The following is a 25,632-nucleotide window of genomic DNA, read 5'->3' on the forward strand; positions in this document are numbered from 1 at the left end:
CCTCATCTTGCATGAAGCCCTGTGTGAACTCCCGGTCCACATGGGCTTCCTTCTTCTCTGTCATTTGCTGGCTGAGGACCTCAGTGAGTCATTTAACTTCACGGAGCCTCAGTCTTCTCTGCTGTAAAACGGGACAATGGAGCTACACACTTCACAATGTTGATGTGAGGATTAAGTGCAGTCAGGCTTGCTAGGCAGGCATGGCGGAGCAGGTCCACACAGTGTCCAGCTCCCTGCCACACCGTGAGCTCTGACTTCTCAGCAGACTACACACGCTTTGAGAATGGGGAGCACATCTTACTGACTCTTGCATTCCTCCCGGTACTTAGCACAGGGCCGAGCACACAGGGCTGGGCTCACTCAACACCCACTGAGTAACTTACATCTGTTTTTCTTTGATTCTGAATTTTGATGGTGGGGAAACTACACCCATTTCCTTTTCACCCCCTCCGGGGAGGCCCTGCTGTGCCCTGCACCAAGGCTCCACACACACAGCTCTTCGTGAAGCTGAAGGTGAGACCATCAGATAGAGAGTCAGAGGTAACCTGTCCGCCCCACAGCCTGATTGACTGGTGTAGGATGACAGACTGAAAGCCCAGCAGGCAGCACCAGATGGGCCCCATCAGGAAATGTGACTCCAGGGCTTCTCTGTGGTATCAGGACCCATGGCTGGCTGGCGCCGGGGAGCGAGAGTTAAAGATGCCCCATTACCTCAAGCCTAATGACCTGTGTCCTGATCCCTGGGGACAGAGAGCAGAAGGCAGGAAGTCTGGGAGGAGATCAATGAAAACACACTCAGCGCATATACCTGCAGCCAGGAGATGCCTCACCCACCATCCACCTCCCCCCCTCCCACTGACCAACACAAAGAAACCCGTCCCAGGAAGGGCGAACCCTGAGCAAACAGCGCTGGGCTTTCAGAGCTCTCCCGCGGGCTCTTTCCTTTCCCTCCCCAGCGCCTCTCCCAGGGATCCGCCTGGGCTGCTCTGTTGATCCTTCTGAGTCCCCCTCTTGGCTCCAGAGCCCCGTGCTCCTTCCAGAGTCATCTCAGCTCTTGTCAACATACAGTCTCCTTTCCCTGGGTCCTCCCGGTTCCAGGCCACTCACAAAGCCCGGGCTTGTCTTCTCAGGTCCCCAGGGGACAAGTGCACCCACTAGATAGGCTTCAGTGGGCCGGCCTGGGAACCTAGGCGTCTTCTGCTGTCGTTTACATAGGATGGAATGCGGGATGCGCATACATCTCCTAGGAGCAGAGTAGCTGCCACCTGCCCCCATCACCAAGACGGAGGCTGCCCCCTACTTTCCTGCCAGCGCCTCAGTATCCTTGCTGCTTCTCTCCCGTTGCAGCAACCATGAGCCTGCCCTACCTCACCCTGCTGTGTTGTTGCTGGGAGAGAAAGTCACCTGGCTGATGGGGGAAGCCATTTCCTACCTCAGCAGCTGTTGCCCCTGTTCTCAGGTGTCTGTAACGCGGGAGGCTGTACACAGGGTTTCTGTTAACACAACCAGACCCAGGGGCAGGCGGAGCTGGCAAAGGGAAGGATGAAGAGGGCCTGGGTCTGTGGACACTGATTTCTGAGCTCTCTAGGTCCTCCCCAATTTCTGCTGTCCTGTGGAGTGCTCAGCCTGAGGGTCGGAGGCCACAGGGTCAGGGATGAGGGTCAAGGGGCGAGACCAGCAACCTGAAGTGTCTTGGTGAGGAACCCAGGAAGCAATGGCTGCCTGCCCTGCTCACAGCTCCAGTGTGAGAAAATCAGATCCTAGCAGGACTTTCTGCAGAAAGATGCCATGGCTGTGCTGTGTATGGTGGGTGGCCTGGCCACTGCTGACTGGACAAGGGTCCCTGCCTGAGGCACAGGACCCCAGGGTCTGGCTGGACACAGAGAGGCAGGACACCTGGGTGCTCAGCACAAGGCTTGCCCTGTGAGAACCTTCAGGTTGGATGGTGGCCACCTGTCCCCAGCAGACCTTAGGCAATATGAACACCGGGAATGCCGAGATGACTTGAGGGATTGTCCATTCTCCATGAGCTTACCTGGGAGACACAGCTAGTGCACCCTCCACTACTGCCCAACACCTGTCACTCTCCCGCCTCCACCCCACCCCCCACCCCAGGGATGTCTCTTCCTTGCCATAACCACCCCCCACCCCCTCCCACCACCACATTTCAGCTGTGGGAGGTGATCAGATTTGTTCATCTCTTCTAATTTCCTCCCCTGTTTTCACTTCCGTCAGAGCCCATTCTAGGTTGTTTCTCTTCTCAGTAAGAGAAAATAACTGAAAATGGTGCCCCATTGTGTCCTAAGTCTTGTCCGCCCACAGGTTCCCAGCTCTGTGTGGAAATAGTTCAAGGCCGGGAGCTAGAGACTCCAGAGGATCTAGTCTGAGTCATACTATTAACCTCAGGAGTGACCTCAGGAAGACACACCTCTGGGTCTTAATTTCCCATCAGAAAACCATTTACCTCCTTTGCCACATTCTGTGTAAGTTCTACAGGTCAGTCTTCTAATTCACAAATTCTCTCTTTAGCTATGTTATTTCATTTAACCTGTACACTGAGGTGCTTTTATTTTTTATTTTTATTGTTTCCATTTTTTTTTTCTCCCATTGAGCCATTGGACCAACTGATATAAACTTTAGCCAGGTCTCCATTGATCACCTGACCTCATACATCCTGACTCTGACTGGGAACTATTATCCATCGAATTAATTTCAGTAACTAAATTTTTAATTTCTACAAGTTCTTTTGGCTTGCTTTTCCCCCTGATATTTTCCTGTTCTGCCCTGTAGGTTCTATGTCTTTTTTAGCTCTTTAATTATTTTATAAACACTTATTTTATGATGTCTTTCAGAATATTCTGACATCTGCAGGTATTGAGGGAGTAATTCTCCTATTTTTTGCATTTACTGATTCACTCTGGGGATGCATTTATTATCTCTGGAGGATTTTTATTTCTTTATTATTAGCTCATTGTTCAACAGGAATGTTCCCCACAGGATCCCCATGTTCTCTGGAAAACGGTTTTATTATGTGTATCTGCTGGGACCCTAGGAGTTTTACCAGTTTCGGTCTTTTTTTCCCTCCTATTTCTGGGCTTGGAGTTCCCAAACCAGTAGGTTAATGTAAATTCAGTTAGTGTGGATACACCTGTGAGGACCTCAGACTCGAGCTCCTGTTGTTTAAAGAAAACGTTTCTCCTCCTCAGGGCCCCAGATAAATGGAAGTTTCCTGTTGCTTCCCCAGGCAGTGGCAGCTCAGTCTGACTTATTGAAAGGAGTCCTCACACTTAGGAGAATTCAAACTGTTATTTATTCCTTCACTGCTGCCTCTCGGGAACATACCAACTCAGTAGCATATCTCTCTTTCTCATCCTGTATCTTGAGGGCCAGCACTGTGCCCCCCTTCACCCTCCCGCACAGCAGGCTCTCAATACATTTTCGGAATAAATGACTGAAGAACACTGTGATTTCTGGGGGGCTCTGCTGCATGAGTCAGTGCAAGGCTCAGCTGGATTGGATGACCCCAAAACCTCCTGCTCTGCCACCACCCCCTCCCCCAAGCCCTGAGACCCTATCCCAGCAGCACACAGGGCTGGCTGGTTGGGTGGACTCACTGGAGATGGAGGTATAGATGGCGAAGGCCCTGAGACTCGTCATCTCCTTCCTGCGGGTCATCTCCACCCGCGTGCGGAAGATGTTCTCCCAGGCGTACAGCTTGAGCAGCTTGATGCCTCGGAGCATCTCGTTGGTCTGCTTCAGCCTCTCGTTAGAATACTCCTGCCAGGGGCACCAGTCAGAAAAGGGCTCCGTCTGCCCCCGTCCCACACAAGAGGAAGGAGCTGAGCCAATGGCCTCACCATTGCACAGACAATGCCCAGCTCCTGCCTTCTTCACTAATCCCATCCCACGGACCAAGAAATGGGTGAAGTGACCTGCTGGAGGTCAATGATAGTGTGCGTGCATATGTGTGTGTGTCTGTGTGTGTGCATGTGTGTGGGGTTATTTGGTGGCATCTGGGGGAAGGATGGACACTCACCAGGGTGCTCCGCTGGGCCTGGGAAAGCTTGGTGGCCACGAAGTACTGGACGGGGGCCAGCAGAATGATGACAGCTGCCCCAATTAAGGCACTGACTCCGAGGATGTAGTAAAGGAGAATCACGCCCACGATGATCTGAGGGAGGATCATGGGAATGAGTTCCCTTTGACCTGGTGGCTGCCCTGCCAGGGGGTGTTGGCCAAATCCCCTCCTCTCCAGTCCCCTAAAGTGGTACAGCCTTGGTGCCCGGGTTTCCAAATGGTCTTGGGGGTCAGGGCAGAGGAAAAGGAGTGACAGAGCAGTATCAGAAGGAGGAGTTAACATGATGGGCTCACACAGCAGAGAGTGTCTGGGCTGGGAACTAACTGCATTTATCTGCAAGGCTGGCTGATGCTTTATCTGTCCCCAAGTCTGTTTCCTAGATGGAGGTCTCGGAGCCGAGGTGGCACAGCGGGTGTGACAGCTCCCTTTGTTTTGCGCTGGTTATCTGGCATTTACTCTCATTGGGAAAGAGTGACACATATGAGCAAAGGGGCACCGTAGCCGCCTCCATGCCAGACAAAACCAGCCCAGGATCCGAGAGTTTACTTTTCATTCTTGTGCTCCTGACATCTTTAGTTTTTTAGTGGATCTCCAAGATATTCTCTAAAAAGAAAATCCGTTCTGTTTCTAGCGTTATGTAAATGACCGCCTGCTTCTGAATATTTATGACAAGTGTAAGTTCCTCTTGCCAGTCCCCAAAGCAGCAGGATGACAGTTTCTCAGGTTGCCTTCAAAAGCAGGCACCTCTGAATTCAGGGCTTCTTCTAGAGGAACAGATGTGCTGCCTTCCTAAATTGAAAATAAAAAAGTCTGCTGGGCTGGCCCTGCACTCCCTGAGCCCTGCGCCAAATGGGTGCTAAGCTCCTTGCACCACCTCCAGGACAGAGGAGTGGGCGGGTGGCTCTGTGATTTCCGTTAATCACGGAACGCTTCCTGCATTAGCAGGTGTTTAGGGCGGGTAAGCGACCCTGCACCACCTGCCTCCCAGTGTTTAGCTGATGTTAAATTGATGCTGGCACGGATGGGCAGGGGAGCTCATTAGGAGACGAAGAACCTCCTGTTCCTGCTGGGCCCCGCTGCCATCTCCCTCCGGGAAAACGATCCCTGGTCCAGTCCTTCCATGAACTGTCCGAATATGGAAGCTCTCAGGGCTTTGCTCAGCAGCTTGGGTAGGGCCGGACCCCAAGGAAGTTCCCAGAGTCACCAGCTGGGGGTCAGTGCCTGCAGCCCCACCACCTCCAGGTGCTGGCAGCTGCTGGGGAGGCAATATCTGCTGCTGCAAGGCTCCTCCTTACACTCCACCTGCCCTTCCTCATGCTCCTCAGACTCCTCTGTCCACTCCTCTCTTCTGCAGGGGTCTGAATGAACCCCACGGGGGAACATACCAGAAACCAGGGATTCTGAGTTTGCAAAGCAAGTGTGGGGGGAAGGGGCCATTTTAGCTCCTATTCACAAGTTAGAAAAGCAATCTAGGGTAGTAGTGGGGAGATCTCAGCACTTGCTGGCTGTGCAATCTTGGGCAAGTTACTTAACCTCTCTGTGTCTCAGCTTCTTCATTTTTCTAACGGTGATTTTAATGTCCGCTTAGCAGGACTGTTGTGAAGATTAAATGAACATATGTGATAAGCACCTAGAATAGTGCCTGGCACATAGTTGTAGATCAATACAAGGTGGCTGATGCCCCTTCTTAAAAACAAACAAATAAACACACGGGCCCTATGGAACCCTGTCACTAGGAGACCACAGAAAGACGATGCTTGGGTGTGGTGCTGCTACCAGCTTGCTGTGTGGCCCAGGGTAAGCCCCTGCGCTCTGGGCCTCTGGTGCCCGGAGATGGGATGGGGAAACAAAGAGGTCCCTCACTATGGCCGAGTTCATTACCAAGGTGTCCCTAAGCTTCAGGGGGCCCATAGAGCCCCTGAAATTGTAGGCAAAATGTGTGAACACCCATTTGTTTTTCTGAAAAAATGTTTTATTAGATTTTCAAAAGTATATGTAGACTAGTGGTTGCCTAGGGCTGGGGTGGGGAGGAGGCATGACTGCCAATGGGTATGGGTTTCTTTCTTTCTTTCTTTTTTTAAAATAATATTTTTTATTGATTTTTTACAGAGAGGAAGAGAGAGGAATAGAGAGTTAGAAACATCGATGAGAGGGAAACATCGATCAGCTGCCTCCTGCACATCTTCTACTGGGGATGTGCCCGCAACCAAGGTACATGCCCTTGACCGGAATCGAACCTGGGACCCTTAAGTCCACAGGCCAACGCTCTATCCACTGAGCCAAACCAGTTAGGGCATGGGTTTCTTTATGGGGTGATGAAATTGTTGTAAAATTGTGACATGATTGCGCAACCCTGTGACTATGCTAAAATCCATCACGTTGTACACATTAAATGGGTGAATTATATCTCAATAAAGCTGTTATTTAAAAAGTATATGTGACCAAAAAATGACTACAAAGCAGGGAGAGGCCTGGGGGATAAAGAAATGGGGTTCCTGAGGCCCAGAGAGGTTATTTGAATCAGCCTGTCTCTTCCTAGTCCAGACACTTTCCTCCACACCAGGCAGCCCCCAGGAGCTAGTAGGCCCTCTGGGAATGGGTCTGGGATTTCTGCTTCTGGCCTGAGCGCCCGCCTGAGTGGAGATTCGCTCCCAGCTACAGGAGAGGACCAGAGACTCCCTGGTGGAAGGTGGGAGTCAAGTAAACCACGTCTAAGATTCTTCCCGTATAGTAAGGAGAGAGTGCACCTCCTTCACAGCCAGCCTCTCAGGGTGTTTGGTTTTAAAAACAATCATGGTTTTGATGTTCAAAAATAACACATGCTTATTGGAGAATTTAGAAATGCATGAGAAAATAAAAACCACTTGCACTCCCACCATGTGACCTTCCAGTTCTTTTTTTTCTGTGTGAATCTGTGCAAATGTATACATACCTATATTCCAATTTGCATATACTATTTTGTAATTTACTTGTTTTGCTTAAAATATATCAGAACACTTTTCAGTGTACTTAAGCCCTTTGCTACAACATAACTTTTAATGTCTGCAAGCGTTCCACATATGATTATTCTATAGTTTAAAAAAAAAAGATTTTAAGGTTTAAACTGCATTTAAAAAATTTTAATGGTACTACCTTCTCTGACCATCCAGAGAGATGGCTAGATGCTTGCAGAGGGTGAGACAGTATAGAGCAGTGGTCGGCAAACTCATTAGTCAACAGAGCCAAATATCAACAGTACAATGATTGAAATTTCTTTTGAGAGTCAAATTTTTTAAACTTAAACTTCTTCTAACGCCACTTCTTCAAAATAGACTCGCCCAGGCCGTGGTATTTTGTGGAAGAGCCACACTCAAGGGGCCAAAGAGCCGCATGTGGCTCGCGAGCCACAGTTTGCTGACCACGGGTATAGAGACCGAGGGATGCACCCCATGGAGACCCTAGCAGGGTGGAAGGTACAGGCAAACATGGAAAGGAAGATGGTGAACTCCTAGTCACTGAGCACATAGCAGCAGATTCTGGTTTTGTGCCCCCTCTCCCACTCCCCACCAAAGCACACATCACTTACCTGTACTGGCATAGCCCAGAGGTTTGGGCACAAGAAGAAAAACCACATGAGCTGGTTGGTGTCGATGGCAACCAGGTTACAGATCTGCCCGGCAGTCATTTCCCCCATGGATAGGTTGGAGGTGGACAGGTGCATGATTTTATTGTAAATCTTGGTCTAGAAATGAGAGCAGCATGGTTCACATTTGTCATCATCATTCTAATCACCACCCCAGATGCCACACGTCTATAATGTGCCAGGGGCTTCTCAGACATTCGCCCGAGGGAGCACAGAGCAGCTCTGTAAGGGGGCCCTGCATGACTGCCCCCTATGGCTCAGAGACGTATAGGGCTTTGATGGCCAATCACACAAGCCCGAGAGGCAGCGTGCAAACGAGGAACCCATGCCAGCAGGGCAGGCTACGTTCCCAGCAAGCAAAACCTCTCCCTTGGGGACAGGACTTAATGAGCTCTTAAATCTTAAAAGCAGATTTTCATGTCTAGTTGAATCCTTGATTTACCAGAGGCCAGAAGAGAGCATACTTCAGAGCCATAAACATGACAAAGTGGGGCAGCCATCTGTTTTAATGGGCCACCTCCAACCGGGGATGGGGTGTGCTCCGGGGCCAAGCCCTGTCTTCGCTGAGCCTTGTCACAAGACAAGTGCTCAGCCTGGGATGGGCTCATGTGAGACACAATGTATGAGTGTTGATGAGCCCCAGCCCCATCCTGGAGGCCAGCCACCCTGCGGACCTTGCTCTGCCCCCTCCAGGCAGATGGGAACAGCCATGGTAATGGCTCCCTGTGAGCTGTGAACCTAAAAGCCATAGATGCAGAGTGATTGTGCCTCCCAGAAGGACGGCAATTTCCAGGCCATGTGCTCTTGAAAAAAGGAAAAATGCATTTCTGTCTTAAATATCCTAGGGATGTCTGCTCACAATGAAATCCTATTGTGCGTTCTGTTGTAAGGGGCATTCCCGGGCCTTAATTCATTATTTGTGTAAACCCAGGCTTTTTTGTGGGTCGGGCATGCTTAAAGCATAAACCTACATCTTTTTTGTGAGTTTATTTACACTACGGGTAAGGTTTAAAAGGAAGGCAATGGCATTTTTGGACAAGTCTGTGCACATCCTAGGTTATGTGAAATCGGTCTTTAAAGGATAATAATAAACCTAATTTCAGTGAAGTAGAAACATAGAGTAATCTATCAACGAAAGCATTATTAAGTAAAGACCAAGATACATAGAAACACACAACCGACTGATAGCTAGCATGCCAAAAAATTATATATAACACAGGAATTTTGCTTAATAACCTTTCATGTAAGAAATGGGATTACTCTCGCCCTAACTGGTTTGGCTCAGTGGATAGAGCATCGGCCTGTGGACTGAAGGGTCCCAGGCTCGATTCCGGTCAAGGGCATGTACCTTGGTTGCGGGCACATCCCCCGTAGGAGGTGTGCAGGAGGCAGCTGATCAATGTTTCTCTCTCATCAATGTTTCTAATTCTCTATCCCTCTCCCTTCCTCTCTGTAAAAAGAATCAATAAAATATATTTTAAAAAAGAAATCGGATTACTCTCAAATTCATGAAGACACGGACTCTTGTCTATAATGTTCTGTAAATTTCTGAAAGAAATGTTTTTATCTCATTTGTTTCCATAATTAATGCCAGCATTTTCTTTTTCTGACACCTGAATCAATCTCTCTTATTAATGCAAAAGATTCAGATAGTTTGATAAAAACAATTATATGCTAATACATTAAAAAACCATTTTGCCTCTTTTGGTGTAATTGGAAAATTCTGGGCCAGAGTGTGAATTATGACATACAAATAGAAAGATGATTTAATTACAAAACTGTTTGACTACAAAATTGGCTGTTGTTTGTGGTGGTGCAGGTCTGCCTGTCCCTGGAGGGGTGTGAGCAGAGGCTGGGATTTTCAGAATGGTTTTCTGAACTGAGCAATAGCTGGTTCCTGCCAGTTCCGAGCCCCTATGAGTCTTAGAGGGTCTTGGATTTTCCTGGGGTCTTTCTACCATTCTCATATGATGACATTCCTGGAAATGGCTCTGCTTCCTCAATGGAAAATCACTGGGGATGGGCAGCGATGTCATGGCAGCCTGCTCAGGTTGTGCACTGCACAATTCCAGGGGTACCATACACATGGACTACACCTAGATAACCAGAGTTTGGTCCCTGACACTGTTCCCAACCCAGGCTATGCCTTTTCCCTTCCAGTCCCTCTTCTACACAGCCTCTGGTCCCGGCTCCCAGAGGACCAGTCAATGTTAATGGCTCTGAGGCTCATTTCTGAAGAATGATGTGGTTTTGGGGTTTAATCACAACTTCCTAGTGTTGCACTGACTTCATGGGAATGGCCGGGTATGGCAGAATCTGTAGTTGTCCCTCCATATCCATTCTTTTCTTTTCACCAGAAGAATTTCTAGAATTATGGCAAGAAGAAAGACCCACGTTTTAGCCTCTACGGGTGGCCATGTGGGCAATTTCTCAGGAAAGGGATGAAAGAGAATATGTGCAACTTCTGCCCTGTGATTTTAAAGGAAGGCAGCATTTCCCCCTATTGTTCCATCTTTCTTCTGCTGGGTTAAATGTAGACATGTGGCAATTTCAAAAGTGCTTTAAAACCACAAGATGAAAGTAATTGTGAGAAGCCTGGCAGAGCAACATTACAGAAAGCAATAAGGTCTCTGATATTGGGTAGCTATTTCACAGCCCTGACTGTGAAAAACAAACTTCCATCCTATGTAAACCACTATTGTACTGGGTCTCTTCATCCCAACCGTTGAACCAAAATTCTAATGAAAACACTGGGGCTTAGACAACTCTCATCACCAGCTTGCCGAAAGGGCCCTGCATCCTCCCTGACTTTGATCATCCTTCCAATGACTCTGAGAAGAAATCCGCAGAAGGCAGCAGCAAGAAGCTAGACCCAAGGGACCTATCAGACCAGATAAGTCTCTCTTATGACCTAAAATTTAAGATCTCCAATAGATCTTAGAGGCTCTCTAATCCTGGCATGTCAAACAGTTTTCTGTTTTGCACCCAAAGAAGATTGTGTGGTAGAACTCTGGAACGGTACCTAGAGAGGGTTCTGAGGCTGCATTTGCATTCCGAGGGAAAGAGTGCTGTGATGGATTAGGGATGTCAGTCCCATTCAAGGCTGAAAAACATGGAGGCCCAAAGGCTGAGCAGTTGACATTAGGGGTCAAGTCCAAGGCAGAAGTACAGCATTTCCTAAGGCCAGCCCAAGGCATTTCCCACTGTCCCACACTGCATTGTCAATGGTCATTATTTCAAAACACAGTTAAAAGAGCCACCAAAAAAAAAAAAAAAAAAAAAATCCCAGCAGAAATTATCCTTGAGGGCCCATGAGGACAGATCATGTGGCTCTTACTATGAAGTGAAAAAATAATCAGCCAAGTACCTGTATTGCTCCTCGCAAGTTAATTCCAGTTTCAATGGCGACATAGTAGGATGCTTGCAGAAATGTCCTCTGCAGCAGGAGGGCCAGGAACAGAAGCACGGCCAAGACGTAGGCATTAGCAAGAAACTCTTGGGATGAGACAAAGTAAACCCCGAGAAACTGTGTCTGTTGGAAAGAGAAGCGCAGAGGTGGCTGTCATTGCCAGCAAAAAGACCACCATCAGTACCTGTTCCTGGGCCATAATGGCTGTTATTACAAGACACCCCCCCATGCCTGCAAAGCCATGTGCAATTGTTTATGCGAGAAAAATCAGACCGATGAATCCCACTAAGCATTCTTCTAACTACAGGGAGGGCTGCCTACACCCTCTTCAACATCTTGCTTCGGGGAACAGAATGTGGCCCAGTTCTAACCTTACGCCCATAAATATGACTTGCAGTGTTGCGGCCACCAGGCCCAGGGGAGCTCACTCTGAATGGAGCAAGAATAAATAGAGCGAAATCACAGAGCAGCCAAAACCAGAACGGCTAGAACAAATCCCACGATGTGTGTTCTTTGCGACAAAAATGGAATTAGGGAGGCCTTGTCCCACACTCACCAGCAGCCTGTTCTGTAGTAATTTCTGGGAGGAAAGACCAGCGGAAAATATGGCATGGCAGTGCTCCCAGGCGAGAGATGGGAACGCGTCGCCTATAACAGACTGAAAAGATTTCAGGCCCAAGCCCCCCAGCCTCTTGGGCTCCCAGGACCTCCTTTTAAATTTAGGGTTCTCTTGCTGCACTCCACAGCAAGATCTCAGATGATAAGCAGTGAAAAAAAAACACCCCAAACATTTTGACTTTGTTGCTAAAGATACCAGGGAGCAGCAGCATGTCTGCTTCCAAACTCAGCCTCAAGCGCTCCCAGGAAAACTTTGATCTTGGCTAAATTCATTGCTCCCCAGCAGAGCCACATCAATATTTCCATGAAGACAGAGGTTCTTCCCTGAACTCTGCGAGCTATGTGGAAGGGTGTGGGAGCTGCTGCAGGGGAAAGAGTGCTGGGAACCAAGTGATGAGAAGAGGCCGAGGCGTGTCCCTGACTGTGGTCAGGCTGAAAGGGGCAGGCCTCTGAGGGGAGTCCTTTCCCTAGAGTCAGGAGGGCTTCCTGATGGTAGGAAAGATACTGCCTTTTGGCTCAACAGGGCTCTCTAAAGGAGCCCTCACTGCTTACAGCTATTTCTCCCTTGCTCTGTGGGACAGGGGGCGCTACCTTTTGGGGACAGCAGGAAGCAGACACAGGGAGATCACTGAGGGGTTCCCACAGGACTCTTAGAGGAAAGCCGACTGAGACCTGAAGCCCTGGACTCTCTTTCTCATTTGTCAAAATACCAGAGGGAGAGAGTAATGGGTGGGGGTGGACAGGAAGCAGCAAATGGACCTTAAAATTAGGCTGCAGGGTGGGGGTGGGGGATAAACCTGACCGTACAGGGGAGCAAGGGGCAGGACACACTATTTATCAGGTGCAGAGCTCCATCCTCATAAAACCCTAATGAGAAGGGTAGCATTATTAGCCCAATTTTATACATGAAAAAATGGAGCTACAGCACGGGTAAGGGGCTGGCCCCAGGTCACGTGCTATAAAGGAGATTATGTGAACATAAACCTGTGTGATGCCACAAACACCACCCCAGACCTGATGCTTAGGCCATCTAGCCTTTGACCTTGAGTCTTTTATCGTCATCGTCAAGCTGTGACCTGTGGGGGAGAGAAACATGCCCATTTGGCTGGGTCTGAGTAAAAAATGAAGGCATGCAGAAAAAATGAATTCTTCCATACTGCTATTCTCTGCAGAGACCCTGGACAATGGAGTCCATTATTTTAAAACAAGAAAGCACATCATGGGAACTCATTCCAAAGGAAGTAACTGAATGTAAGGAAATGGCTGTAGGTGCAAAAATGTCTACCCCTAGATTAGATCAGGGGGACAGTGCAAAGATCCCTTAAATTTCTAACCGCAGGGAACTATCAGGTATGTTATGGTGCTCATGGGAATGCTATGCACCCAAGAACACTGATCATCATGAAAGCTCTTGAGCAGCCCGGAGTGCCACACATGTGCTGTGCCACAATGACCAGAAAATACATAGGGTAGAGAATGAGGGCTGGAAAAATAAATGGATCATAAATGTTGGTTAGGCTCTGGGTAGTATCTGTTAAATGCACTCATTTCATGTTTGCATATTTTTTACAATGTAACAAACTCTCTTTTTGCGGCTGTAAAAGCAAAGCCTTTACCCCTCACCCTGCCACATACCCATTCTTGAGTCAGAAATTGTATTTCTTTGGATCAAGAATTTTGTGACCTGTTAAAATAAAAATCTCCCTTCAGGCATAAGTCATGAGGTCATTATTTCATCTCCCTTCAAAGAGACAGTTTAAAGAGGATGAAGTCTAGGAAAGCAACGTTTTGATTAAGAAGTGGGTACTAGATTAGCCAATGAGGCCAGGGGTACTGTCCAAAGAAGGGAGGCCCTGATGAAGCCTAGTGACCAGAGGGTCCTGGGAGGCTGTGCATGGCTGTGAGGGCGTGGCCACTGTCCAGTGCTCTGAAAGCACCATGGCAGGACAGAAAAGGCTGAGGACCTACAACTTAACATTTGGTGGGAGATAAATGCTTGGTAAGGTCAGATGCCCTCATCTCACATTTTCACAAACTCTCAGAGCAGAAATTATGTTTGTTTCCAGGGATTTCCCCAATAGTGCTCAATAAATATTTAAAAATGAATCAATGCATATGTTCTTCACCCCCCCATCTAATTTCTATAGAAGTTATCACACTTTTCCCCATTTTGCAGTTGAGCCAATGAGGGCTGTAGAACGTGAGCGATGAAGAGCACAAGGAGAGTTCGTAGCACAGGTAGGACAGAGCCCAGGACTCATGACTCTACAGTGATGACCCCAGAGCCCCTGCCTGGCCAGAGGTTTGACTGGAAAGGCTCCCTTCCCTTTTCCTCTGGAGCTCGAAGGGAGGGGCCACTTGAGCTCTTGCTTCTGATGTTGGCAGGACCCAAAAGGTGAACTGCCCATAGGTCCTAGCCCGGGGCGGCTATGAGTAAAAGCAATGAGAACTGTCTTTGACTACTCACAGACCAACATAGCCCCCATCTGCCCACAACCATTGGACATGCTGGTTTAGAGCCTGGACGTTGAGGCAGACATATCTGAGTTAGAGTTCTGATGCATTACATACTAGCCATGTGTCCCTAAGTAAGTTCCTCAACTTCTGGGAGCCTCAGTTTCCTCACCTGTAAATGAGGCCATGAAAGGTTTCTACTTTAGAACATTGTTGGGAGGATTCAACGTAGCAATGAAGGTTAAAAAATTTAGTAAGTGCAAGTACTCAACCAATATACAATAACTTCTGCATTATTTGTTGAAGATCATTTCTCCTGTGCCTTCAGGGTGTCAGGCCTGGAGCTGGGAGCTGAACACACAGAGACCAGGCAATGTAATTCCTGTCTTAAGGGACTCAGGGTCCAGTTGAGGAAGGAGAGAAGGGGTGATTTGATGGTGCAAGCATGGTATGTTATAGGACCACAGAGGAAGGCCATCTAACTCAGCCAGAGGAAGGCTGCCTGGAGGAGGTGACATCTGAGCTGGGTCTTGGCAGCTGAGAAGGGGTTAGTGAGGTGAAGGAAGGAAGCAAAGGCAGCTCAGGACAGAGCAGAGGCATGAGGAGCTGTCACACACTAACTTCACAAAGTCACAGAAATGCATATAAGTTCACAAAGTCACCCATAGGGATAGCCACAAATACGGGCACTCAAATGGGGGCACAGACTCACAGAGAACAAGACATGCCAACAGACACAGGGACAACACCAAGGACACACAGATAGAAACATAAGCAGTTCCCAGGAGAACTCATTCAGAAACAAGCACACACACAGTCACAAACCAACACGTTTTTCCTCTGAGATTTAGAGGCCGTTCAGAGCTTTGGCCCTGAGACCATACCCAGACTGTGTCTCTGTTCAGCTGACAGCCTAGAGCAGCGCTGGCAGGTTTCAGATGCCAGCAGCTCTTTTGAATCCAATTTCCTCATCCTCTAGCCAGATCAGTGGCCTCCATGGCAGGTGACAGATTGTGGGTGGGGGTTGGGCAGGAGAAGGCACTGGCAAAAGATATATAATGGCCTGTGCCCAGCCTGGGTCCTAGCTTTTCCTGGCACGTGGCAGGAGGGACAGAAGCATCAAAGATCTGTCAGGCCATGGGACACTTCCAGTCATTAAAGAAGAAATAAGAAATGTTTGTCCTTGCGGATGCCAAGGGCGGTGTGGTTCTTGCTCACTGTGAGTGTCCTGGACAGGGAAGAGAGGGCAGGGCAGCCACTGATAGTGAAGTAAACATTGGTGCCTGGCTGTGCAGGCTTCAGCAGGTGGATACGGGCTAAGCGGAAAGAAGCGCCTTCTCACCGAGAGGTTGTTAAACATTGCAATGTGTAGCTAGAGAGCTTCCCTCTCTGCAGGTACGTAAACACCAGAATAGCACCTGTCTCTCTGGGTCAGAGCTGCTGAGAGGCAGGGGGATGAACCAAATGACCTCAATATATGACCTTTTCCCCCCATTTTCTGGGCCCAGAAGCCCAAATGAGAAGTAAGCCATGTCCCAGTCAACCATACAATTGAGGATTCCTTGTTGCTGACAGTAGAGACTACATTTACTTTCAACTCTCGTCTGTATGTGTGTAATTTGCTGATTGCATCTGGGCCACAGGGAACATACGTGAAAGGTGTAAGGCCTGCTGCCGCTGAGGCAGGGCCACTGGTCTCAGGGACTTAGGTGCTGGCGAGTAACTGGGGCAAGAACATTCCAATGAGAGGGCAGCGAAGCCCAGGTTTGTGTTTAAAGAGAAAAGAGGAGGCAAAACTGGTGTCAGAGGAACTGACATCTCAGTGCTATTCTCACCATCGCTTCAGCACATCCTGCCTCAGAGCTCTCTTCTCAGGAGAATTCCACAAGATTTTGGGGAAACACAGGAAGGAGACGATATGAACTAGCAGACAAGGGCTCTGGCCTGTGCCACTTCCTTCTGATATTAAAAACTGGCTCCATGTTGCTGCAGGAGTACCAATGTCGAGTATTCTGGGGTCACTTCTGACTAGAATTAAGCTAAAAGATGACACTGCTGTGGACAACAGAAGCAGTCTCTTCCCCTCTCTTTTGGAACCAATAAAGTTCAGATGCTCAAAAGCCAGAGTAAGCCTCAAAAGCCATCAACATCTAAATAAGCAAAATGCATTCTCACATTCTTGATTAAACAAGAAATCTGCCCATCTTAGCCTGACCAACTCCTATTCATCTGTCAAGGCCCCATTCAAATACCCCTTCCTCTATGAAGCTGTCAAGACCACTGGCTGAGTTAGTCATCCATCTTCTCATAGTTCCCTGTATATGCCCCCTAAGAGTAGTATTTAACACACAATCCTATATAATAAAACCCTAATATGCAAATCGACCGAACAGCGGAACGATGAGTCGCTATGATGTGCACTGACCACCAGGGAGCAGATGCTCAATGCAGGAGCTGCCCCCTGGTGGTCAGTGTGCTTCCACTGCTCAGCTAGAAGCCACGTGCAGCGGCCGTGGAGAGAGGGCCTAAGCTGGCAGGCGGACATCTCCCGAGGGGTCCTGGGCTATGAGAGGGTGCAGGCTGGGCTGAGGGACCCCAGCCCACCCCAGTGCCCAAATGTCATGCACCGGGCCTCTAGTATAAATATATTTGATTTAGATTTCTTGGAGTCAGAGGTGATGGCCTCATCATTGTAAGTGCCCAGACTATGGAGTGAAAGAGACTTAGGTGCAAACACTGTCACAAACTAGTTGAGGGTCCTAGGGAAAGTTACTTAACCTCGCTGAGCGTTAAGTTACTCATCTGTAAAATGGGGATAAAATACTTACAGCATAAGTTGTGTGGTATGTGAATTATATCTCCATAAAGCTGTTATAAAAAATACTTACCCTAAAGGTTTGTTTTGGGGATTAAATGGGATAATACACGGATCACTCCTGCACACAGCCAGGCATGTAGTAAGCAGCCAATAAGTGGTGGTATTATTGTTAACACTCTTCCTCATAACCATCGTCTATATTCTCACAGCCTAACCCAGGCCTGACACATAGCAGGGTTCAATAAATATTTGCTGAATAAATCAGACAAACAGACTTGGAGTGTCTCATATTCCTGACCCAAAGTGCTTGGCTGATTAATTATAGCTCAAGAAAAAATTAATATAAACCTCCAGAGAATTAACTGCTATCTGCGATTTTAGAGTCCTCGAGATGAATAACATCGCACAAGGGAGTATCATAAATTACTAAGATCGCTAGTTAGTCATTCTCTGCATCATTTTTGGACTGTTTGTGGTTAAAAGATTATAATGATGTTCTTTCTGGGAAAATAAAACATTGAGTCTTATTAGAGGTGAAAAGTTTTCCATCTTGTGACCATCTAAACCTAAGTGGCAGCACGGAAACAGGTGAAAGAATTAAGTATCCCACCTTCCACCCATGGTGAATGCTACTGCATCAAGCAGGGGAAATAAATATCCAGAAAGACTTTTTGTCCAATAAATTTCAGTTTGTAGCATCTTTAGAGCTAGAAAGGCCAGTGGGTATCGTCTAGTCCAATGGGTTTCAAATATTTTCAAGACATGAAGCTCATTAAAAAATAAATTTAGCCCTAGCCAGTTTGGCTCAGTGATAGAGCATCGACCAGCAGATTGAAGCGTTGCAAGTTCAACCCAAGAGTTCGGGAGGCAACCAATCGAAGTGTCTCTCACACTCCGACATTTCTCTCTCTGTGTGTCTGTCCCTCCCTTCCACTCTCTCTAAAAATCAATGGAAAAATGCCCCTGGGTGAGGATTAACAAAACAAAACAAACGAATAAACAACAAAAAAACAAAAAAAGAAAAGAAAAAAGAATTCAATGAAAAAGTCTAACATATTAATAAAACTGGGGAAGCTCTGAATGAACTTTGGATCAGGGGGAGAAAAAGCCCTAGGCATGGGTATTTCCCATGTTCCTTACCCCAACAGCAGCTCCCCCCTCCCCCAGGTGCCCCTGCAGAACCTCGGGTGCTCTGGATATACAGAACTGGGGAAGACAGATCCCTGAAAAGGTACTGAGAGTCTATTAAGGTGACATGGACTAAAAGCCAACAAGTCATAAAAGCTCTTGACACTGAGCACACAAATGCACTTCCTGCAACTTTCTCAGTGACTAAGTAACCGGGAGAGCTATTCTGGTGGTGAAGGCATGGCGAGCAGAGCAGGGCACCAGAAATCCTCTTGGGGCACAAGCTCGCCTCCTGGCATTTCTGTGGACCGATACGGAGCATCTTCTGGATGGGGGATATTGCCAAGTGAGGAGCAATATTGTGCATGTGTGAGGAGTGACCCTACGGCAGCCACAGCTCACACACTGGGCCTCTGGCACGTTCTCACCCACCAGTGAAGACCTTCCAAAGGGTGCCCTGCTCTGCCCCTGGGTGGCCTACCTTGGGCTGGAAGACGTGGTTCTCCTTCCCTAGATGGTCCACGATTCCGAAGATGCACATGGGTCCGGCGAAGCCCAGTAGGTCGGCCAAGATGCGGAAAGTGCTGCTGAGGACCAGGCGTCTCCCGAAGGCGTGGCAGAGTGCCCGCCAGATGGCCCGGGCGCCCTGTGGGCTCTGGGTGTCCTTCCGCTGCCAGAGAGACCCATGGCCAGGTCAGAGCGGCTGAGGGCCCGTTCACAGCAGGGCCCAGCACCCCAGGAAACCCCTGGCTCCTGCTGCCTGGGGAAACCCAGTGGCCACGTCTGCTGCAGACAGATGAACTCCAGGAAAAAAATCATGGAACCATCAAGTGCATAGGTGGGTCGGCCCATCAATGCCAACATGGTCCAGATGGGGAAACTGAGGCCAGAATATCGGTCAAGGCCACACAGCTGTCAGGGACTATGTGATGAGCATAGCACTGCAATGAGGAGTGGCACAGGCCACACTTACTCGCTACTGCCTGCCAGCGCATCTGCCTCGGTGTTTCCCCGCCATGCCAGGGCAGAGGCAGGGAAGGAGCACTGAACTGGGAGTCGGGAGACTGGCTCTGGTACCTGCCAGCCGGGGGCCAGCTCTGAGGAGGTCATGGCCTTTCCCAGGATCTCAGTTTCCTACTCAGTGATGTGGGGAGATCCTTATCGGGCCCAACTCATAGTTATTATAAGGATCAGGCCACTAACGCCCTGGCTCTCCAAAACGGGTGAAAATTCCCACCGTTAATCACTGAGCTCCAGAATGAAGAGCACGGGGCATACATTATCCAGTGGGGTCACTTCTCTTCTCAGGGCCTCAGTTTCCCCACCTGGAAAATGAGGGTGTTAGACCGGATGACCTAAACTATAAGGGCCATTCCAGCTGTGACTGCCCTATGAATCACTGGGCCCTGGACTTGTCCCCTGGCTCACTGTGCGACTTAGGGCAAACCTCTTCCCCTCCCAGGCCTCAGTTTCCCCACCTGTCCCACCCGGGGTTTGACCTGATGCTTTCTGAGGTTCCCATCTGTGAGTCTAAACCAGAGGGCAGGGGACGGATGGTGTGGCCATGCTCCCACTGACCACCTGGGCGTCGAAGGCCTCGCGGAGCCGCCGGTAGTTGGTCAGAGCCCTCATGGCGATGGGCAGCTTCCCGATAACTCGGAGATCAATGGGCTTCTTGTGGGCGGTCTTGATGAAGGCGTTCATCCACCAGTACGTGCCTTTGGACAGCAGGTTCACGAAGGGCTGCAGGAAGCGCACCCCCAGGTCCTGCAGGTCCTCGGGGGGCTTCACCTCCCTCGGCGTCTTGAAGAAGATGTATCTCTGTGGGGCACACAGGCCACTGGGGATGGGTAAGTGCAACTTCTCCCCACTCTGCAGTTTGCCCCAGCAGCAAACATCTGGGGCTAAGACATCCCACCCTTGACCTCTAACAAATGGGACCATCGTTTGCCTATTTCCAGGAAAAGGAACACCCAATCCTTTGGCCACCAACACCAGGGCCTCCTGACGCTTCACTGAGGCTCTCTGATCCCCGGGGCTGGGCTGGGTTCAGGTTAGATTGGGGAAGAGCAGAGATCTCCCATAGGTTGTCTTCTCCACAAATCGGAGGATATCACCATGCAGGGTTTCCAGAACGTGGAGCCATGCAGACCTGGGTTTGAATCCTGCCTCTTCCGCTTACTAAATTTTTGGACAAATCTTATCTAAAATGTTTCCTCATCTACAAAGGGGGTGGTACTTGCATCACAGGGGGTGCTGTGGGGGTCAGTTGAGGGTAGGGAATGTAGAAAACCCTTGTACCCTACAAATCAACTAAAACAGAGGAGCCAGAGAAATGCAAATTGAAGTAGCATTTCACCCTCATCAGACTGGCCCAGATGAGAAGTGGCTGTAGCCCCCACTGCTGGTTGGAGGAAGGAAGAAGGTTTTTATTTATTGCTGGTAGATTACAGCTTCTCTGGAAGGTGATCTGCAACATTGATTACAATTTAAAATACACAGAGTGTTTGAACCAGCAACTCAACTCCTTGGACTCTCTCCCATAGAAATAAAAGCAGCAATACATAAAGATATAGTAAGTATGTTTAATACACCATTATTTGTGGAGGCAAAAACTTGGCAACAAAGTGAATGCCCATTAATAGGGTAGTGGCTGATAAATTATGGCTCAACCACATGATGGAATATTATGCAGCCATTAAGAAAACAAAATAGCCATACTATACTTGGAGGGAGTCCTAAGAGATATCTGTTGGATGAAAAAAGCAAGATGCAGAAAACTGTAATATAATCCCATTTTATAAAATAAATATTGAGAGTTAAAACTCTGTGTGTGTGTGTGTGTGTATGTGTGTGTGTATAGAGAGAGAACCCCCGCAAAATGTATACACACTTATTTTTTTGGTAACTCAATTGATGTTTCTTTCTTTTCAGATTTAACCCATTAGAATTAATAATTACTCAAAGTGTGTATACATTTTTTTGGGATACTCTATATGTATATGTGTGTGTTGAGAAAAAAACAAACCCTGAATAGATAGAAGTTTATGCTATTATATTAATAAAAACAAAGAATGGAAGGACACAGATTAGGTTGTTAATTTGGGTTACCTGAGAAAGGAAAGGGAGGGAAAGGGTGGATAGGGGAGGGGATAACTTTAGAGAGGAAAAGGGGGCAAGCAAAAATGACAACAAAACAAAAGACATGTATGCAGCCACCTTGACTCATTCACATGTGTGTAACTATATGAACACATTAAAATAAAAACAAGTATCAACCCTCCCCTCCCCTTGAAAAAAAAATCAAACAAACTTGGAGAAGGCAGTACCTGAAGCTTTTATTTCCCCTCTGTGGGATTAAACGCAGAATCCTATAACCTTGCTAACACATCCTGTCACCTTCCTTCCCTCTGGGCAGCTGGGCCAGATGGAATGTTGCTCCTGAAACTTCTGACACTGGCCTCAGCTCCCCTTTCTGAGGCAGGTAAAGCAAGCTGACTTCTAGGACTTGGCTAAGAAGCAGGACACTGGTCAGAAGCCCCGCCCTAGCCCAGGTGCGTCCTCAGGTGGGGGGCAGCCCAGGAGGGGCCCGCTTACCCTCACCCTGATGACATTGACCTCCACGAGCAGCAGCATCCCATAGAGGATTACCAGCAGCCCCGTGAGGCAGAATCGCAGCTGGGAGAAGCCGATGTTGTGGTCGTAGAACTTGACAAACTTGATGGTCTTGGTGATGAAGGCCAGCGTCCAGTAGACCAGCAGGGCTGTGGAGGAGAGACAGAGAGCAAAGAGGGTGTGTGTGCACAATTTGTGTGAGTGAACCCTCATGCATGTGCAAATATGTGGGAGAGAAGGAGAAAAATGAGTGTGTCAGAGGAGGTGCGTGAACAAGCAAGTGTTATAGATGTGCGTGTGCACACTTCTGAGTAAAGGGATGTTGCGTGTATGAATAGCTGAGTGTGTAATTTTGAGATGATGTACATACATTAAGTCATCCATGATGGGCATGTTCAAAGACAATAATCTTGGAAGTCAAGCAATTCACCCTTTACAATAAATAGAACGAAACCAGGGAAACTATTTATTTAATTTAATTAAGTTGTAGGTGCTGTGCCAAGTAAGCACTTTAAAAATGTCTCATTTATTCCTTACAATAGCCTTGTGAGAGAAGTATGTGTCACACCCCAATTTAACAGACAAAGGAGTCGAGGCTCAGAAAGCTTAGGTGACTGATCCTAGGTCGTACAGGCTCCACCCTAGAATGGGAATTGTGGAATTTCCAAGCTGAGATCTTAACAGACCTTCATTCCAGCCCTTTCATTTTACAGACAAGGAAACTGAGGCCCAGAGAGAGGAGGTGACCTACCCAAGCTCACTGCAAGCTAGTAACAGGGAGAGGGTGAGGGTAGAGGTCCCTGGATCTCCAGTCCAGAGCCGACTACTGCATGATGATGCTCCTCAGGGGGCCTGGGAAATGGGGGATACAAAAAGTCACAGTCTGACCAGGTGGCTCAGTTGGTTGAAACATCGTTCCATACACCAAGAGGTTTTGGGTTCGATTCCCGGTCAGGGCACATTCCTAGGTTGTGGGTTTGATCCTGGTCGGGGCCCGTATAGGAAGTAACAGATTGATGTTTCTCTCTCACATGGATGTTTCTCTCTCTCCCCCTACCTCTAAAAATCAATAAAAACATATCCTCGGGTGAGCATTAAAAAAAGGGTGAGGGTGGGATGGGAATGGGGGGATGAGGACAAATATGTGACACCTTATTCAATAAAGAAATTTAAAAAAAAAAAAAAAAAAAAGGGTGAGCCACAGAGCTGGGAGGCAGTGTGCACAGTGATTAGAACTGGGCCCTATAGCCAGATACAGCGGGGCTCAGATCCAGTGACTTAACAGCTATGTGACCGTAGGTAAGTCATTTAACCCATCTAGGCCTCAGTTGCCTTATCCATAAAATGGGGATAATAATAGCACTACCTCAAAAGTTGTTGTGAGCAATGTATGAAAAGCATTTAGCACAGTGAGCCTGGCACACAGTGGGTGCTCTTTGGACGTCAGCTGTTAATATTTTTATTATCTCCAGATTTCAGACCTGGGGTCATAAATATCAGAAGCTCTCAGTGGGTTCTAGCCTCTTAATTCCCACCACTGCCACCTACCAATAAACCAGTCAGCTGGCAACAACAACAAAATGACCACAGGAAGCTCCTTCCCCCCTCACTCCCTACAGCCATCTGCAGAGAAAGTCAACCTGACTGCTCTCTAGACCTTCACCCGGCCCTCCATCCCTAGGTGGGCCTGGACACGAATCCCAGGGCATCTCTAGGGACAAAAGCTGGGGTCTGCCCCAGCCTGGCTCTGAGCTGGGGGCTAGGTTGAGGCACTGAACTTGCCTGGGGAGGGGGCAAACGCCCTCTCAGCTCCGTCTGGTCTCCAGGTCACAGGAATCCCATAGCTGGAGGCCATCTCCCTGCTTCCACCTACACTCCCTGGAAAGGCTCTATCCCAGGTGTCAGAACCTCTTTCGTCCTTAGTGAGGGTCATACTGGGGCTAAGACCTGACAATATGCCTCACACTGGTCTTGCCTTTAACACGTAACAGTCATGGTCTGATTTGATCTTCAAAACAACCTTAAGACTTACTATTCCTGTCCAGATGGGAAAATGAGGCTCAGAGAGCCTAAGTGTCTTGTCCAAGGTCACACAGGGGGTTAGTGGTGGACCCAGGGCTAAGCCCAGGGGTTATTTCCTCAGTCCCATCCTACAGTGCTGAGACCTCAGCCTGTTGCCAGACACAGCTGCACCCAGCAAAAGCTTAGCGCTCGGCTGAGAAAAGGGGAAAGGAAAAAGAGTGGTGGAGCACAGGGGCTGCTGGGGAGGTTAGGCTCAGAATGCCAGTTTTTCCTGCTTCTTTCCCCCCTCCTTCCCAGCCCCTCATTCCACCCATTACCAAGTTCTGGCAATTTTACCCCCAAATATCTTGAATCCATTCACTTCTTTCCATCCTGGTGGCCACCTGGATTCAGGCTGTCCTCGTGCCTACCCTGGACCTCCTTGAGAGCCTTCTCATGGCTTCCCTACTCCCCTCATCCAATCTAGCCTCCATAAAGCAATACATATCAAACATGATCTCAATGCACCCATGTTCATAGCAGCATTATTCACAACAGACAAAGGTGGACACAACTCAGTGTGCATGGATGATGAATGGATAAACAAAATGTGGTATACACATACAATGGACTATCACTTAGCCTTAAAAAGGATGGTCATTCTGACACATGTTACAATCTGGGTGAACTTTGAGGATATCATGCTAAGATAAGTGATCCAGCCACAAAAGAACCAAGTAGTGTATGATTCCAATCATATGAGGTACCTAGAGTCATCGGATTCATAGAGACAGAAAGAATAGTGCTTGTGAGGGGTTGGGGGAGAGGGGAATGGAGTTATTGCTTAATGGGAACAGAGTTTCAGCTTGGGAAGATGAAAAATTTTGGAGATGGATGATGATAATGGTTACACAACAATATAAATGTACTTACTTCCACTGTGCTATAGACTTAAAAGTGGTGAAAAGGTAAAATTTATGTCACACATATTTACACACACACATACACACACACACACACACACCAATCCTCAATGGTGTGGCCTTCAAGGCCCTGTCTAGTGCAAGCCCCACCTGCCACGCCAATCATCAAAATTCAGCTCCCTTCTGTTCTGCGTGTCAGCCACTATTTTTCCTTCCAGATTTCCTAATGTGCTTTGCTCCTCCTGCCTCAGGGTCTTGGCATGTGCTATTCCTTTTCCTGAAGCGCTCCCCTCTCCTTTCTCCTAAATAGTTCCTACCTATCCTTCAGTTCTCAGCTCAAACGTGACTTTCTCATAGAACAGTTCCTTGTTTTCACTTGGGGCCCCAGAATCAAGGTTGTTTTGTGGGACACTGTAAGCTGCTTTCTGTGGGACTCCAGACCTGTGATCAGAAAGTAGCCTCCTCAGAGGACCAGCGATTCTCCCAAATACCCACTGCCCTCTCTCATTCCACTTTCCCCTGTTCTAGAATTTTTGGCTCTGTGGCAAGCAAAACTCTAACAAAGGGGAATGGAGGGAGTAATCCTTGCTCCTTGGAAAAGGACAGGGCCATCCACGAGTGGTAATTTGTGCTTTAAGGAGAGAACATTATGTGTGTCTTGGAGAATGAGAAAATGAACTCACCAGATGCCCAGACGGGGTGTTTCCAGGGGGACCAGGCAGTTAATGAGGGATTCTCTGTGCATGAGAATCTGCTTCAGAACCCGGAGTGGGAGCTCTCTGAAGCCTGTATTTAACATTTCTCCCCATGCCTCCCCTTTGTCCCCAGCCACACTGACACGGGGCTCCCAGGGCAGCGGGATCACCTGGATGATGAATGGAGCTCAGCTCCCACCTTACACGGGAAGGTAGACCTGTGGTCAGCTTGGAAAACACTATCTACCCCCTCACAACACTGTGCTATCTC

The 25,632-nt window shown here is 48.3% G+C and overlaps 1 protein-coding gene across 4 annotated transcripts in view; it reads right to left on the bottom strand.

The window, feature by feature from the left end:
* Positions 1–25,632, bottom strand: part of ABCC8 (ATP binding cassette subfamily C member 8) — a 71,827-nt gene that overhangs the window by 39,095 nt on the left and 7,100 nt on the right. For 2 of the 4 annotated variants that reach the window (XM_028156784.2, XM_028156783.2), the window contains exons 4-10: positions 21,725–21,891; positions 19,709–19,948; positions 18,609–18,797; positions 11,068–11,232; positions 7,644–7,799; positions 4,037–4,171; positions 3,615–3,777 (exon numbers count right to left, since the gene is read on the bottom strand). In XM_028156784.2, coding sequence (XP_028012585.2) covers positions 3,615–3,777; positions 4,037–4,171; positions 7,644–7,799; positions 11,068–11,232; positions 18,609–18,797; positions 19,709–19,948; positions 21,725–21,891 — 1,215 coding nt within the window. Of the gene's footprint in view, positions 1–3,614; positions 3,778–4,036; positions 4,172–7,643; positions 7,800–11,067; positions 11,233–18,608; positions 18,798–19,705; positions 19,949–21,724; positions 21,892–25,632 lie in introns of all 4 variants that reach the window. The other 2 variants (XM_008149009.2, XM_008149008.2) reach the window with 1 other exon arrangement.

Source organism: Eptesicus fuscus, chromosome 13 (assembly GCF_027574615.1).
Source record: "Eptesicus fuscus isolate TK198812 chromosome 13, DD_ASM_mEF_20220401, whole genome shotgun sequence".
Classification (NCBI taxonomy): Eukaryota; Metazoa; Chordata; class Mammalia; order Chiroptera; family Vespertilionidae; genus Eptesicus; species Eptesicus fuscus.